At 52.2% G+C, this 18,017-nt stretch overlaps 1 protein-coding gene across 2 annotated transcripts in view; it reads right to left on the bottom strand.

Moving 5' to 3' along the window:
* ATP2A3 (ATPase sarcoplasmic/endoplasmic reticulum Ca2+ transporting 3) overlaps positions 1-18,017 on the bottom strand; it is a 36,860-nt gene that overhangs the window by 16,548 nt on the left and 2,295 nt on the right. For both annotated transcript variants that reach the window (XM_021416040.1, XM_021416041.1), the window contains exons 2-8: positions 10,434-10,451; positions 10,070-10,152; positions 6,810-6,914; positions 6,010-6,148; positions 3,870-3,950; positions 3,348-3,433; positions 2,070-2,534 (exon numbers count right to left, since the gene is read on the bottom strand). In XM_021416040.1, coding sequence (XP_021271715.1) covers positions 2,070-2,534; positions 3,348-3,433; positions 3,870-3,950; positions 6,010-6,148; positions 6,810-6,914; positions 10,070-10,152; positions 10,434-10,451 — 977 coding nt within the window. The remainder of the gene's footprint in view (positions 1-2,069; positions 2,535-3,347; positions 3,434-3,869; positions 3,951-6,009; positions 6,149-6,809; positions 6,915-10,069; positions 10,153-10,433; positions 10,452-18,017) is intronic.

The following is an 18,017-nucleotide window of genomic DNA, read 5'->3' as shown; positions in this document are numbered from 1 at the left end:
GCACCCACCAAAAGCCAGCACGGCACAGCCAGCGATGCTGGGAAACCCTGAGCATGACAGGAATCGAGAGAGAACCGACTGGGGTTGTTCTACAGAGGTAGAACTGCTGAATCACGGCGCAGCAGCAGGCCTGAACCCACACAGCATCTCTGCTTTGCATCCTCAATTCCTGACTCCATCCTTGTGCTCCCCGACAACTAAGTTATGGTGCCTAAGAGTGTGCTGTAAGTTCTTTGTAAGTATGATGAGTAGAACGGAATAGAGTAGAACAAGAGTAGAGTAGAGTAGAACAAAAGTTCCAGTTGTAAGAGACCCTACAAAGGTCATTGAGTCCAACTGTCAGACAACTTCGGGGCTGATCCAAAGTTAAAACAAAGTTAAGAGCATCATCGAAATGAACAGGACATCAACCACCTCGCTAGGAAGCCTGTTGCAGAATATACCCTCTTGGTACAGAAGTTCTTTCCAATTTCTAGGCCAAATCTCCCTGGTAGAAGTAGTGTGAAGCTGTTCATGTCACAGCTGGGCAGATTGTCCAGAAGGAAGCTGTGAGGGGACAGCATCAAAAGCCTCACTAAAACCTGGAAAAACCACACCGCTTCAGCCACTAAGTGGGCGATCTGATCATAGAAGGATATCAAATGATTTAGATGTCAGAGAGCCCGAGCCACCCGTAAAGTGAGCAATGCAAACCACAGCTTTCATCTGATTTACTGAGTGGGTTTGTGGCTTGACTGCCTCACCACAGTGCCGTCATCTCCAGCAGACCCAGGGCTGGTGTCTGGCACATGAAGACTCAGCCAGCCTGGGCTCTGAGCACACAGGAACACATGGGATCTACACACCTGTGTCCCGCTGTGCACCTTGGCCACAGGAATGGGTTAAACGTCAACGACTGTTTCTGTGCTCAGATGCTGGGCTTGCCCATCATTATTTATTTTTAATAGATATTATTTATTTATTCATCATTTGCTTAGGGCTGATGGGAACCTCCCCCTCCTGTGAAACACGGACAGCTCTGTCAGCCCCTTGTTCCAGCAGGGCCTCCTTGTAAATCATTTACGGGGCAGAAACATCAGACATTTCCAGTCATTTGTGGCTTGTGCCGAGCGAACCCAAGCTTGTGGCTGGTTGCTGCTTCACTACCCAATTTTCAGAGAGCAGGGAGGGTGGCCAGGGCCATTTTTCCCCTCGGTGACATATTTTCCATGGTTCTCCTATAAAACTGACGCGCCAAGATCATGAAAAAAGCTTTCCTGAGGAATAATGGGGAAACTGAGAAGCACTGGGATGGCCCAGTCTTTCCTAACAAGCCACCATGAACAGCTGGACCCAAACTGACCCTCCAACTTTGGCCTCAGAGATCCCAGTTTTCTAATTTTGTGTGATCTGGAATTTCTCACCCGTTTGGTTAAAACAGAAGGAAAATGGGCAAGAGAGCAGAAAAGGTGTTGACCACACTGGCTTCTCCAGAAGCCATGTTAATACCGAAACCCAGCCAGAAGAGATGCTCCATGGAGAGGTAGCCCTGAAACAAGTCTGCAAATCTGCACCTCAATGCTAGAGTGTTCAGAAAAACCGTTGAAAAAGTGAATTTTCTATTTACCATTGCACAGAGATAAGTCATAAACCTCCTCACACCCTGTCGGGCTGGAAGGAAGCTCAGGGCTTCCTACACTATCAAACAAAACATCTTACATACTCATCTTGAAATTCCTAAGGAGCAAAATGCATTCTCTGCATGAGGACAAAACTAGTTTGAGTATCACAATAGATTGGTGGAGACATCAAGCCCCATCACACCACAACAGAGCAGTGCTCCAGCACCCCAGTACAGAAATTTTTAACTCAGAAGGCAGTGAGGAACTAGAACAGGCTGCCCAGAGAAATTGTGGGTGCCTCATCCCTGGAAGCATTCAAGGTCAAGCTGGATGGGCCCTGAGCAGCCTGATGGGGTGGTTGACAACCAGCCCACGAAGGAGGTGGAACTAGATGATCTGTAAGGTCCCCTCCAACCTAAGCCATTCTATGATTCCATGATATAGCCGCCCAAAATGCCCTGTGCTCACCCGACAGACGGACATCTGGTTGGTGGTGAGGGTGCCGGTCTTGTCGGAGCAGATGACGGAGGTGCACCCCAGCGTCTCCACCGAGGGCAGGCTTCGCACGATGGCATTCTTCTTGGCCATGCGGCGGGTGCCCAGTGCCAGGCAGGTGGTGATGACAGCCGGGAGGCCCTCAGGAATGGCAGCCACCGCCAGGGCCACTGATGTCTTGAAATAGTAGATGGCACCTCGAAACCAGGAGCCACCATGGACGGGGTCGCTGAAGTGGCTGATGTTGATGACCCAGACGGCGATGCACACCAGGAAAATCACTTTGGAGAGCTGCTGGCTGAACTCATCCAGCTTCTGCTGCAAGGGAGTCTTCTCAGGCTCTGTCTCCACCATCTGGTTTCGGATCTTGCCGATCTCTGTGTACACTCCTGTTGCAATGACGACCCCCACGGCCTTCCCAGCTGCAATGTTGGTGCCCTGGGAGGGATGGAAGGGGGCAGAGTGAGTATGCAGGCATGAAACCTCTCAGCCTGAGTGAGGAAATGGGCCACTTCTTGTGAAAGGGGAACATCAGATCTTCAGATCTTCTTAAGAAGAAAATGAGGCATTGGGCCTCCTGGGCTCTCCATCTGCTAAAATCTGGGTGAGTCTTTGCTCATCCTAAACTCATGCACAGTCCCTTGATCTGACTTGGTTAGAGAAGAGTGAACTTCATCTCCAAGCCCAAATTCCTTCAGCCATAAGAAACCCTCCCAGCTGAGATGATTTATGTTGAATGTCAAGAGCCCTTCTAGCGCTCTGGCTCTTCAGGAACCCCACTGCACCCAGGCAACCTGCCTCTCTTCCACTCTATGATGGGAGGACAGTTTTGACTTCATGCAGTTCAGGGCTGTTTTGGACTTGACATAAACCCACCACAAAGCAGCAGGTGACACTTGAAAGTGCTCTCATCCCACTCAGGTTTGACTCCTGTCCAAGGGGCATGAGCAAGGAGGAGACTCAAACCTGCAACAGCCCCAGGTTCAACCACAAACCTTTGCCCCATCAGTAACTCACCCTATGAGGTACAAAACCAGCTGAGATTGCCCAAGGTGTCTAAGAACGACACAAGCCACAACTCAAATGAAATTCCATGGAAGCAGCTCTCCATTTCTATGGATCTGGGACCCTTTTTACATATCTAGGATTTGTGCATGCAGCTAATACTGCTCCCTGCCCATAGACCTCCCATGTCCATCGGTCTCTTTGCCTGTTGTCTTCTGCAAAACCACGAGAAAGGTGGGGACTTACAGAGAAAAGCATGTTCTTCTTGTCCTGGTTGACAGCACGGGGGTCAGGGATGGGGTCAGCATGTTTGATCACCGACATGGACTCCCCTGCCAAGACAAGAACAGGGAGATCATAGAATATTACAGAATATCCCCAAGTCAGAAGGGAACCACAAGGATCAATGAGTCCGACCCCTGGCTCCACACAGGACCACACAAAACCCAAACTTTATGCCTGAGAGTGTTGTCCAAACGCTACTTGAACTCCAGCAGTTCGACCACCAGTGGTCATCGTGTGATGGCTGCATGGTGGGACTGGGAACCAACCCCTCATGACACCATAGATATCACGTGGGAACGCCCCACACTTAGCATTTAGCAGAGCTTTGAATGATGTACTGAGTCCTCCCCAAGCCCTAAATCTCATTCCTCCATCCATTTCCCACCCCAGCAAAATGCTCAGCCCAGCGCCAGCCCCAAATTTCACTCCTGGCAGAGGACAGAAGGCACATCTACCTTCAGCATCTTCCCCATCTGCACACACCTGTGAGGATGGACTGGTCAACACGCAGCGTGGTAGAGCGGATTTCAATGATGCGGATGTCTGCTGGCACCTTGTCACCAACTGCAAGGAAAAGAGCAGAGCAGCTCAACCAGGGGCTGGGGAAGGGCCATGGTGAAGCCCCTAGACACCGGACACCACCATTCCAGGACCTTTCACAGCCAGAACAAACAGTCGTCCATGGGTTACCCAGTCCAGCAATCATGGGTGGAAGCATCCTGGCTGACTGACAGCCACTGTTTGCTGCCCACCAAGGCACATGTTAAAAAAAAAACAACCAACAAAACCTGTTGAAAACTGCTTTCCGGCTGGGTTTCTTCCTCGCAGATTCTTGGCACGTCACGGCTCTTCCTCATGCTCCCTTATCGCCTGAACACAACCGCTTTTCGGAAATACTGAGATCAGCAGAGCCCTCGCTCGCAACAATTCACATCGCATTGCGCAATGCTCCGGCTTGGCTGCGACCAAACATCTCCAGTCCCAGATTTTAAGGAGCGCTTCCTCCCGAGGCTCGTAAAATCCTCCCGAGCTCGGGGCCGGGCTGCCCTGGCGCTGCTCCACCGCACAGCTGTGTAATCCAGCTGTTGCTTTTGGATGATAAACACAGGGACCTGCGGACACCCCCAGACTTCCTCCTGCACAGGCTTTGCAGCCACCCGAGGGAGCCGGAGCTGCTCAAAAGGAGCAAATGGGTCTTCCTCCCCCATGGGAAAGGCAGAGAGGGTTTGCAAAACATGAGCGGAGCCTGCAGGCTCATAATCTGCTGACGGCATCGAAGGAGACCCGGAGCCCTGGTGCTATGGGGGTAGCGTCTGCTCAAGGGTAGATAGCACGATAACCTTACATGGCAGGACAGATATCCCACACCAACCCGCCCGGTGAGTTACAGGATATGCACTGCTGCAAGTCCTGCACAGGAGGAAGTTTGGGGGTATCTGCAGCTGAACAGGTGATGTTTTACTCCTTCTCCTGTAAGCATATTGCTGCCTGCAATGGCATAGCAGATTTTCTGGTCCCTGCTGTCAAATACGTTGCATTTGTACACACAAAGAGAAACTGCTCCCTTCTGCCTGCGCTACCACTGCCATCTCCAGGATGTCACCTGGATGTAGATGTACACTGCTTGTTTAAAGCCACTGCTCCTGGTGCACTCCCCACCTGCCATCTCATGAGCCATGAAGGCAATAGTCCTCCTGCCAGTGTCTCCATCACACCCTCCGACTTTCTCAGGCAGCATGACAGGTTCCTTGCTCCTTGCTCTAACCTGCCCAAACCCAACATTTTCTAATTAATTTGCTAATAATCTGCAATCTCCTCCAGAACACAGCTCATCTCTTTCCCTTCCAGCTATGACGCTGGTTGCGCCATTAAAGAGTCATATTTAGTGAGTGATGAGTAGGCAACAAGCACTTGATTTGGGGCAAGTTGCCAGGTGGGTGCTGGACCCCATGGTGTTTTGGCATTGCAATGGCACTTCCCTCATGGGATGGTGAATAGGAAGGAATTGTGCCTGTGAGTGCTTATGAGAGCCATCCGCAGCCAGCCCCTGGGTGTCACAGGTCTGTCCCCTGTCCCTAAAAGCTACTGCAGAGCCCAGGACCAGGCCAGAGCTGGAGCCAGTGCAGGAGCTCCTCCACCTCGGCCTCCGTGCACAATTTTAACGTGCATCTTCCAGCCGAAGTACAACTGGAAGACATAAATAACAGCATGTTGGCTCAGGGTGGGAGGGATTGCAGCTTGTTTCCACTAGCAAGGCCATGAGGAGGAAAGGAGAGGATTTGCATAGGGGCTCTGGGGGTTTACAGCATAGTTTAACACACAAACAACACAGGATAAGCGGAATGCATTGCTTCCCTACACTGGTGAGGCAGGTAGGAAAGGCTGACGTATCCGTAACGCAGTGCAAACCCAGAGAGAACAGCCAGAGGGGGCCTGCGATGTCAAAATCCAGAAAATAAGCTCAGTGAGAAACGTGGAAGGAAGCCTCTCCCTCTGGAAACCCCATCTCCCAAGGACACGCTCTCGCCCTACCACAACCATGAGGCCTCCATCCTCCTGCCAGTGTTCCCTTCCCACTCCTTGGCTCCTTCCCACCTTACACGGTGCAGTGACAGTGCCCTACCTGCCACCTCCACGATGTCCCCGGGGACGATGTCACGGGCGCGAATCCGCTGCACCCCACTGCGGTCAGTGCGGATCACCTTCCCCATTTCGGGCTCGTATTCCTTCAGGGCCTCGATGGCGCTCTCAGCGTTCCTCTCCTACAGGTGGAGGAGCAGAGCTGAGGCAGTGGGGCTGTCTAACTGGTAGATCCTCCATGCCGCAGCCATAGGTGCACCCAAATCCCATCCCTTGCTTTAACACCCATCTGCACCATGGCTGGGACCAGTTCTGTGTCTTCCCCAGCTGCTCCTGTGTGCTCTGAGATGATCTCTGCTGCATTAAGTCGCCTGGAAACCTCTTGGATCTTTGAACCATGGGCAGAAGGCAAGCAGTTTGGGACTCAAAACTACAAAAGCAGTCAAAGCGTGATTGAAGAAATGAGCCTGGAGGCCGCCAAGAGGTAATGGCTTTAAGTTGTGCCAGGAGAGGTTCAGGCTGGACATTAGAAAAGAGTGGTGGTGCCAAAGAGGCATCATGCACAGGTTGCCCAGGGAGGTGGTGCAGTCACTGTCCCTGGAGTTGTGGCAATGAGGGACATGGTTAGTGTGCATTGTAGGGGAGTTGGTGTTGGACTGGATGATCTTAGAGGTCTCTTTCAACCTTAATGACTATTATTTTATCTGCACAGAGGGAACAAAGCAGTACAGCCAACATTGAACCGAACCCTTTAGAAATGAGTTTCCAAAGGCAAGAAGCCACCAGACCTTCATCCAAAGTTCCAATCACACAGAGCAGAGACCTTCAGGGACTGTCCCTTACCTGCCACACACCCACCACGGCGTTGGCAATCAGGATCATGATGATGACGATGGGCTCCACGAAGGCTGTCGTGCTCTCCTCTCCTTCTTCAAACCAGGCCAGGATCTGAGGGCATGAGAAGAGAAGGAGCATAGCACAATTGAAAGAACAAGCACCGTTTCAGGACTCCAAGGAGAAGATAGCCAATACAGTGCAGAGACTGACCCTGCAGCTCCTTCCAACCTTCAGCTCCACTCTCCATCCCACTAAGATCCAACACCATAAGGCAAACAAAGCATGCACAAAAACATTTTCACTCCATTTTACTGGTTGTTGACCTGCATTGTGTCAATACAACACCTGTCTGCTCCGCTGCAGTGAGCACTAGCACACAGAACCTTTGACACAGGGGTTTGTGTTGCTCTCCCATTGAGAGCAATGAGCATCTCTCATTGAGCAGATGACAACATCTCACCAGTGAACACAACACGGTGTGTTATTTTGGGAATGCATTTTATCTTGCAGGGATTCAACCTCCATCCTCATCCTAGCTGTGCATTTTTTCCCTGGATGTTCAGCCACTCAATGCTTTCAGACTGGTAGGATTTGTGATGCTAGCACTAAAACCTTTATCCAAAATGTTGTGTCTATATGAGATGGGATCCTGAAATAAATATTGCACAACTTGGTGCAGCAGGAGATGGCTCACGCAGCCAACACCAGGCACAGCCCATGGGGAACAGTGGTGACCCTGAGCCAGCTGGGATGTGCCTCCCCAAAATCACCACTATGAACCTTGGGATTTTGGAAACCCCCATGTCCCTAGTGCCTCATTAGTCCCAGTGTTTCACTGCCAGGGTTCACTGTTTAATAATTGAAAAATCATCTTATATTCAGCTAAAAAAAGCTCATGTTTTTCTGGTTCTCCTCGACATGCATGCAAAGGAGAGGGTGAGCATTTCAGCCCTTCCTCCAGCAGAGACAATAACATGGTCTGCTTTTCCTGGGAGGAAATGCCTATTTTTGAACTAAATAGAAATAAATTAATAAATAAATACTAAAATGAAATTGGTCAGCTGGTTACTAAGGCAGCTGAAAAGAGGAGACATGAGACACAGATTCACCATCCTACTGCCAAATGCCCTGAACAGCAGCACTCAAAAAATAACTATTTCTCCAGCTTGGTGGGAAATACATCCTAACAGAGCAGCTCCCAAGCCGTGGGCAAAGCCAAGCTAAAGGCCATCTTTGGAGAGAGGTTTCCATGCACTGATTTCACAGCAAAGGAAACAGTGCCACCTCATCCCCAAAAACTCCAGTGGGAACCGCTCCCCATTTCAGCTCAGTGAGCATGGGGTGCAATGCTCAGGCACTGCAAATAAGGACCACACCTGCACCTGGCCAGCAAGGTGCTGCTGATGCTGAGCATTTCCAAGGCACCAAGAGTAAAGTGAGCTCACGCTGCAGTTACTCAGTGCTGCTCACAAAGGTGGCTTTGCTATACGCACGAACGCTGAGTTCATCTGATCCCATGTGGCGTCCCTGCATTACTGGGCATGGAAACAACCACCAGTGCCATGGGCTCACGGAGCTCAGTGATGTGAATCCTTGCTCCTGCTGGGAAAGGGTGAGTAGAGATGCTTGGTGCATCTCCCCCACACTGAAGACAAGCTGCAGAAAAGGAAATGTCTGGAGATGGCAATAGCGCCAGCTAGACCCTACCAGGAGCCCCTTCCAGTGCCATCCCCAGCACATCAACTGTGGTTAAAAGTAAAGCCAGACCCATGTATCGTGCCTGGCCACACACAGAACCCTTGCTGAAGGCACTGGGATGCCCAAGCCCTGCTGTCCGTGCCAGCAGGACGGGAAGGACGTGAGCAGCAGGCGAGAGGCAGCGCCCACGCAAGCAGCCGAAACACTGCCAGGCCAGAGGAAGAACAAAAAAAGAAATACATGGAACAACAGATTGGATTTTCACTTCCAATCCAAAATGTGAATGCCTCCATGCAGCAGTAGAAGGGCTTCAGGAGGAGGTGTTAGTTACTCCAAGCAGGGAAGCCACCCTTGGGCTGCCATCATTACTTTGCAAAACTTCCAAGGAAAAGACACAAAGGGAAGCAATTTCCCCTAAATATTTTAACCTTCATGCATGGAGAGGCACAAGGACACGTACCGCATGAAAAATAGTATTGAAAATAAATTAGGGAGAATTAAAAACAAAGAAGGGACATCGAGACAGGCTCTTTGGGCTCCAGGATGGTAAAATGCGTTGTGCAGCTGGAAATGCACTGCTCATGTCTGAGCCAGGACATAGCGCCAAGGTTTGGAAGGCAGCAAAGTGGAGCCAGCTTGTAACAACTGAAACTTAAACAGCGAGGTTAACGAAGGACTTGGCTCACCTCTTACAGGTTTGCACCACTGGTGATCCTTACTAAAGGTTTTGAAAGACCCTACATGAGTAACAACATGGGTAGGTCTGATCCTTCTCTTGGAGCAGAAGTCACCTCCAGACTTCCCTGCCTCCTAATTTAGTAGAGCTGTAGGTTGTGTAGCAAGTCACAAGTTGGATACATGGGTGAGAACAGACTATTACCCAAATAGAATCACAGAATCATTAAGGTTGGAAAAGACCACCAAGATCATCTAGCCCTTCCATCAACACATCACCACCGTGCCCACTAACCATGTCACAATGAAATGAGAAAAACCATCCAGCTGTGCCTTCTGCGACAGCTTGACATGAATTTTTCAGCATGGATTGCTTGAATGAAAGGAATCAAGGCTGCCAAGCTATCACTGAACTGCGGCAGAAGAATCTGGCAGTGGCAAAGCTTCAAGGCATGCAGATGACTGTAGGGTTTCTAATTTAATTCATGCTATTGGCATTCACTTTGAACAGCAACACTGGGGCTCAGCTGATAGAACTGGAGCCCTTGAGCCTCCATCTCTGGTGTAGTCAGAGGGTGGTGGGATATGGTTTTTGGATGGATGGATGGATCAGCATTGCTGAAAAATTCTACAGTCTCATCTCCAAAGTATGAGCAGTATTGTCACTAAGCCCTGTGCAGTCACTATACTGCTGGTACGTCTTCATCCAGCATCCACATTCCTCTGTCCCCTTTGCTATTACTCCCCCCAGAACCAAACAACCCAGGTCCATTTCACCAGTGCTGATCTGGAAATCTGATGCTCCCTTCACACACCACATCTTCCAAGCACAGGATATGCGTCCGCATCCCCTCCTCCCCTGACCCCAATGGGGCTGCACCCGTGCTACTTACGAAGGAGAGGAATGCTGCCATCAGAAGGATGCGGACCAGGAGATCTTCAAACTGCTCCAGCACCAGCTCCCAGAGGGACTTTCCTGGTGGGAAAACACAAACCAAAGCACCGTCAGTGCTCCAAGTACCACAGTGGGCAGGGAACTGGGGCCACCAGGACCAATGGGACCATCCCCTGCTGCAGCAGAGCTGCTCCTGGCCCAACCTGTGTTTCTGCTCGCACCTGGTAGCCCTTCTGTCAAAGGAAGGCTCTGCTGCCAGCCCCACTGGCTCTGGGATTAAAACCAGGGTTAAAAGAAAGGATCCCAAACACTCCTCTTCCTCCATCCCAGCCTTCCCCATCCCCTCTCACCCCGCGGCTCACCTTCTTCTGCGGGGAGCTCTGTGGGGTTCCACGCGCAGCCCAGCAAGCAGAAAAGAAAGGAAGACATGGGGAAAAAAAAAAAAAAAGATTGATTAGTGATTTGGGAGCAGAGCAGCAATCCCTTGCCTTACACCCCAGCAGTCCACCAAGTACCCCAAAACTCCATCAAGTACCCCAAGACACAGCTTCTGCACGCATCCCTGCATGAAGAAGGCTGGTGATCAGACTTCCAAGTCTGACATCACGCAAACAGCAGCGGGTGCTCCTGTGCCAGGGAAATGTCACTTCCCTGCTGCAAACGGGGACTGGCAGTGTTTATTCCTGCACTCAGCTGCCTAAAAATGCCCACTCTACAAAGTGCTCAGTGCCCGCAGGAGATGCTGTCTCCAAATCTGGGACTGGAATGTCCAAGCACCCCATAAGATGCACTGCCAGAGGCTCACCACAGGCCCACCAGGGCCCAAATTATGTTTCTTATCACTCAGCTGTGTTCTACAGCCTCCAGCTCCCTAGGAAGGGAACCCAAAGCAGACGCTGGGCTGGTCCAAGCTGTCCTCCTGGATCCATCAGGTGGATTCACAGCATCCAACCTGCACCGCTCCCAGCCAACCCCGCCTCAAAGCAGTGCTTAAAGTACCCCAGTAGCTACTGCTGTCAGCAGGGACCGATCCTATCCTGTATCAATAGGGACATCAGTAGGAAAGCACTGGCATTGCTGCCCAGAGCTGTGGGTGCTCCATCCCTGGAGGTGCTCAAGGCCCGGCTGGATTGGATCCTGGGCAGCCTGAGCTGGTGGGGGCAACCAGGCCATGGCAGGGAGTTGGAACTGGATGATCTGTAAGGTCCTCTCCAACCTAAACCATTCAATGATTCTATGGGCAGTAGGGGCATCACTGAGGCCCATCAATGAGGGTACCACCTGCCTCAGCAGGAAGAGAAACAGCTCGGCTGTTTTCCATGATCTGTTTTCAGGCAGAGAAATGAGAAGGAAAAAAGAACAACACAAGAATAAACAAACATAGCAAAAAACAAACCCAACAACCTCTGCTGAGCAAAACGGCGAAAGCAAGAAGCCCGTGTGCATTTTCACTGCAAACTGCTGGCAGAAGTGCTTGCTATGGGGTTTTACAAACCCATGTCCCCCCCCAAATAATGATGCTCCAAAGCATGCTGCCGTGAGGAGCACACACTATGTGACATGGCTGTCGTTATTTCATAGCAAAAAGAAAAATCTATTGCTGGAGCGACTTCAGCAGCTCAACCACTCTGCAGTGCATGTCAGGAGGAAGCTGCTCTTCTCCCTTCTGCAGCCAGCTTCCTCCCCACCCCCATCTTCCTCCCCCAGCCCTGCCACCCAAACGAGGGCATGGGAGCCCTGCTGCCCTTTTCCTATCCCTGCTATGCTGTAAGGGCGCAGGGTGAGAGACCTGGGGGCCAGGCAACTCCCAGTTCCCATCCCATGCCAGCTGCCCCGATCGCTGCCTGCACTCCTCCCATGCATCGTTTGCATGAAGCAGCCCCAAAGCTGTTTGCAGAGCGGGGACTTTGCATGAGCTCTGCAGCTGCCAACATGAAAATGGGCGACGCGAGGCCAGGAGGAAGCCAGCAGCCCATTGACTGCATGGGGCTTGCTGCCACCATCTCCAACCCCAACCCTTGGAAACGCTGCTGCTTCCCAAAAAAAAGCCGATTTGAGCATGCTGACTGGTGAGCAAAGCTCTGTAAGAGACACCTCTTCCCACCTCCCTCCACGTGACAGCCACGCAGGTGCCACCCGCCCGCAGCGTGCCCACGGGGACATCCTGCCCCGCGTTCCGGGTCAAAGCACAGCAACCCGACGTGGCAGGGTGGTGCTGGAGTTGTGTTACGGAACACTTTGAGGGGCAGGCTCGGATCCCCAGCTATGAGCATCTTGCGTGGTGAATGCTAAAACACCATCTCCCCAACATTTCAGGGTAAAATCAGATTTTCCTCATGGGAAACACGCCTGCTGCCAAGCAGGGTGGGATGGGGAACATCCCATGGGCAACCACGCAGCCCCACACAGGCAATAGGGTCAGAGGACCCCAACCCGGCTCCAACAAACGTCCTTCCAGACGTATTTCTACGTTGTAAGCTCTTTTCTGTGTGTGAGTCTTTTTTTTTTTTTTTCTTCCTTTTATTTATTTTTCCGTATGCAGGGAAAGGGAAATGGACGGGTAAAACAAGCGACGCATCCAATTCCCAGACCTCGCCAACAGGCAGGAAAAAGTGGTGAAAAGAGTAAGAAAAACCCTAAAATATCCCCAGCTGGGACAGCAGCCCTGTTCATGACACAAAGCAGAGCTGCTCTGGGATCCTTCAGGTGCAGAACACGTTGTTATTGGAAGCGACCACACTTCCGAGCCCCCACCCTGGCCCTGGGTCCCCGTCCCCACGGCGCACCTAATTGAACCTCTATGGGAGAGCGCTGCTGTGTCGCATCTTGCTGGCTCTGACAGAGGGACCTCAGGGTAGATTTGGGCACTGCTGAGCTGAGTTGGTGGATTTACCCCCCAAAAAGTCCCGTACGGTAAAAAAAAAAAAAAAATGCAGCCATGTGTGCAGACCATGGGCAGGTTGGGGCTGCCCCAGTGACCAAGCCAAAGGTTGGTGCATAGAGAGGGGGCAGAAAATCCTCTCTTCGGGGTTGCAAACCCCAACCACCCACCCACGTAATTCAAATAAAACAACGTAATTTTGAGGTGCAGGTAAAGTTCAGCCAACGAGCTCATCCTTACTTTGCCTGAGCTCTGCTCGCACCCCAAGCTGCCCAGGGTGCTGTCCTTGCCTCACTTCCTGGCCCCATGGGCCAAGCCCTGGGCATGCTCACCCTACCTGTTCTGCTACAACCAGGGATCCTAACACTCTCCCCAAAGCTCTCCCCTGCAGCATCAGTCCTGGAGCCCAGGGGTAAGAAATAAGGACAATCCTGTCCGTCCCACCCCAAACTCCCCTTCCTTTGCTCATGGGAATGGCTCATCCCCCGAACGCTGCAGGGCAAGAACATCCTGCACAGGGCAGCTGCCCTATAACACAGGGGCTCCTGTGTCTTAGGTTTGGGGGAAAATGGGGCTCCTTGGCCCTGGGTGGCCCCATCCCCTGCCCCCTCCCTGGTGGCCCCACGGGGTCCCCGGGCAGTGGGAGGGGGAGCGCACGGCCCCGGCTCGGAGGGAGGATGCGAGCGACTGAAAGGAGTGTTTTGTTCCCTCCTGCACCAACGCAGTGGAAAGAATTTCCTGCTCCGTCTCCTGGGTGGAAAAGCTAAAAATCTGCATTTAAATAGTAACAGCTTCAGGGGAATTAAAAATAATAATAATACAGGCATCGGAGCTTGGATAAAATAAAGCTTAAGGCAGGGGCTGTTTTCACATGATTGCCCCCAAACCTCTCAGGATCCCCCCACACCTTCACCCCCTCCTGCATACTCAAAGCAGGGCACTCTGCCACCTCTTCCTCACATTACACATTTCATTTTATTGCCCTAAAACCATTTCTTTTTTCAGATCATTTCCCACTGATGCTCCAGTGGTTGCTCCTAACTGGCTCCTTTTGGCGCAGAACGGCATTTTCATCCTTTTGGTCACTGCCCTTGGCCGCCACCCCCAGGGCAATGCCCCAGGGCCACCCCCGAGCCAAAATCTCAGCAAATGTGCAGAAAACCAAAGCACCATCCAACCCACGGCAAGAGAAACTCCGACTTTGCAACGCCTCCGGGCACAGCGCACCGCGCGCAAGCCAGCACATCCAACACCCAGCAGCATCAAATTTAATAACATTTAGGATTAAATAATGTTAGGATAACAGCTTAGGAAAGCACACACACAACACTGCACTGCTGAAGCCTTTGCTGTGGTTCACAGTGCTGGCTCAGCCCATGCAGAGACATGCAAGGCTTTCAGTATCCAGGGAGAGGGCATTTAGTGTTGAAAATTGCATCTAGCTCTGAAAATTGCACTGAGCCTTTAGGCTGAACGCTGTGAGATCTGGGGAAGAGCATGGTGGAAATGTATTCATAGGGTTTTCTGTTCCCTAAAACACAGAAGAAATGGGTTATTGGGCTGAAAAGTAAGAAAATGAGATGGGCTGAGAATGAGGTGGGTTGAAAATGAAACCAGGGTGCATTTTCAACATAAGATGCACTTGCTCCTGGGGAAGAGAGGATGCTCAGCACGCACAAACCACGGAATGGTTGGGTTGGAAGGGACCTTACAGACCACCCAACCCCAACCCCTGCTGTGGGCTCAGGCTGCCCAGGGCCCCATCCATGGCCTGGGGCACGCCCAGGGATGGGGCAGCCCTGCAGCAAGGTGAAGAGCTGGAAGCATTGGTCACATTTCCTTTTTCTATGATTTACTTCCCACTACATACAATGTGTGCAGGCAAGGGATGAAAATTTATATATATATATTTTTCATATGTATATGATACATTGATACAGGGTATGTATAGAACAGTTTGGTTGGAAGGGATCTACACAAACCCACGAAGCGATCTATAAAGGTATCACTACACAGGGTCCAGATGCCCGTGTGTACAGATGCGTCAAGAGGAGGTGAGAAAGGGAAAAGCACAGAAAAACACAGTGTGTACAGCATGCACTGCTACAGGGGACTGCCCCCCCCTGCCCCCCCTGCAGCAGAACTGCTCTGTTTGGCTTTTTCCACCGCTCACCGCATTTTCCTTATTTTAGCGCTTTCTGTTGACTCGGAGGTTGCAAAATGGAAAATTTAACAAAAAAAAAAAAAAGGAAAGAAAAGAAAAGGAAAGGAGGGAATGCAGGCAGGTAGCGGCACCAGGGGGCTCAGCCTTGGCAGCGATTCCGGGGCAAAATCCTGGGGATTTGGCTCTTGTGGGGAGCGCTGCATTCCTCCCACTGCAAAAGTGAGGTGTTAAAAAGAAGGGAAAAAAACTGGGAAAATAACAACAATGATAATAATAACAGAAAATTAATAAAATAAGAAAAATAAAAAACAACTGCCCTGCCACTTGGGTGTATCGGGTGCAGCCCTGCCTGCCGGTCCCCGTTCACCCCCCCCTCCCCCCCCAGCGCTGTTTGAACACAGGAAGCACCCGAGGCGCAAACACTCGGGGAGGAACCCCGGGGACGCGCGAGCACAGAGCGGATTTCCTCCCCGAAACGCAGCCCCATGAGCACCGAGCAGCAACGTCCCTTCATTTGGTTCCCCACCCCCACAATAGATCTCCGGGCCAACAGGTGGCCCGTGGTGACTTGCAAATGGGGGGGGAATAATCAAATGGGGTCATCTCCATCAGCGCATCCAGCTCCACGGGCAGGTGCTGGAGATTCAAATTGTCGGAGGGTTCGGATGAGCGCCGTTCCAAGAGGCGCAGAGCTTTGCGTTTTGCTACAAAGACGGGTTTGCAGGGACGGCCCCGGGGATGCACGGCGCAATGGGGGCCCTGCAGCAGGTGGGGCTGAGCAGATGAGTAAATGGAATTACAAAAGGAATAAAACGGAATACCACAAATATAGAGAAAAAGGCTTTTCTAGGAAGATGGTAAGCGCCCAGCCCTCAGCGTCGGGGGCTCCCCACAACCCCCAGCGCACACCAGCTAGACGCAGAGCGCGGATTCACTCGGTATTTCAGCAGCTTCTCGTGGAAAAAAAGCAAAACTCAGCAGCCAGACCCGTGCAGCGCGTGGCTCCCAGCCCCGGGCCGTGCCCCCCAGCAGCAGCCGCCCCGAGCCCCCCCTGCACCGCACACACCCACGCCGGCGGCCGCTCGCGTCATGGAAACACAGCGCGACCGCAGCCCGCTCTGCTGCCTTTGGCTCCGGCTGAGCAGCGCTCCCAGCTCCTCCCGCTACTACCTGTTGTAAAGCGCGATAGCGGCGGCGAGCGTTGGGCTCGAGCATGGGGGTCGTTGCGTTGCTTAATTATGGCTTTTTTTTTTTTGGGGGGGGGGGGGGATCTGCGTATTTTTGAGGCAGGCTGCTGTCGCGCGTTCCCTCCTCCCATGCTACGGCCGTGAGATGTTCATCGAGAAATGCCACCGTGAGTCACAAAGCACCACAACATCCCGGGCACGGCAATAAGCGCCGGTGGGACGGGGTCTGCCCTGCTGAGCTGTGGGCAGCGCTGCCCCCGGGGAACCCAACCCATCCCCAGCGCCACTGCAGCAGCAATCTGCTCTTACCCCCAGGCTTTGGGGGAAAAAGGCACAAGAGGCACTTGCCCCCCTGAATTCCCACGCACGGTGTGTGCTTTACGCCACTGCTCACAGCTTCAGAATCATTAAGGTTGGAAGAGATCACTAAGATCACCCAGTCCAACCATCAACTGCCAACTCCTTTGTGATGTTCTGTGCAGCCTCCCTGAGGACAAGGTGTTGTAGAGGGCTCAGTGTGCCCCTAATTCCCCATGTGGGGCTCCCCATGTGGGTGTCCCCTCCAGACCCGAGCTGGCTAACGGCACAGTGCGCCCACGCTCACAGTGAATAACCCTCACAAAAAAGCACTTTGGTGGAACGTCACCATCCCACCCCAATGTGCAAACACTAAATATAGGGGAAAAATCAAAGCTGGCACCCTAAGAGGTCCGAGCATATGAAAAACATAGGGGAAAGCATCACATCATCTCAATTTTTAGCAGCAGGCAAATGGAAGTGTCGTGGGACAGAGCAACATCTGGATCTGGGGGTGCACCATGTACACGCTGCCCCACATCTGGATAAAGGGCTCTGCGAGCCCAGCGCTCACTGTTTGGGATTTACCCCAAGAGAGGTGACCACAGAAACGCGACAGAATGGCTCAGAGTTGGGTCTGGGGATGGGAAAAGACTGAAATGTGCTGAGAGCAATAGACACGAAAGCCCCAGGCGTGCGGCTGCAACTGCACTGCATGGACCAAAAACTCCACTGATCCGAAATAGTGGAATAAGAAGATGAGTGCGGGCTGGGCTGTGCTTGGCTCATTGAGGTGCTTGGGGGGATTCAAAGGAAGCTTTGTGGCAGCAGCACTCCCCGAGCCTGCACTGAGCATCCCCGGTGCAACCAACACCTCGACACGGCCGTAACCAGAGCACGGAAATGGAACCGTGAGCGCTGTCACACGTGTGCACAAAGGGTGAGGGGAAGCCCGAGGGCAAACCCCGGGGAAAGGAAAAGCAGCACCCATGGGTGCAGCTGCACCGCACCCCCCCCAAGCAGCAAAACGAGGCGATGTGGGGTGCGAGGTTGGGCAGCCTCAGAGGAAGGGGTGGCATCCAAACATGAAGTTTCCGACGGCCCGACGACGGGAGCGTGCAGTCGGAGTGCCCGAGCATCGCCCCTAAGGGAAGCGATTGGGAGGGGAAAAAGGAAAAAAAAAAAAATGGGGGGGGGAAAAGAAAAAAAAAACCAACACAAAAAGAAGACGTAGCGTGTTTGTGAATCAGCCTGCTGAGCGTGTGTTTCGGGGGTGGGAAAGGTGGGCGACGCGCAGAGGAACAGAGCGGAGCGAGATGAGTCACAAAACGCCGCTTTCCCTCTGCTCGCCGGCAGCGCAGCCACTGCAGCGTGAAATGGGAAATTTCATCTTCCCGTGGCTTTTTTTTTTTTTTTT

Source organism: Numida meleagris, chromosome 18 (genome assembly GCF_002078875.1).
Source record: "Numida meleagris isolate 19003 breed g44 Domestic line chromosome 18, NumMel1.0, whole genome shotgun sequence".
Taxonomy (NCBI): Eukaryota; Metazoa; Chordata; class Aves; order Galliformes; family Numididae; genus Numida; species Numida meleagris.
The sequence above is the reverse complement of the archived record's forward strand: the minus strand, read 5'-3'. Positions and strand labels throughout refer to the sequence as shown.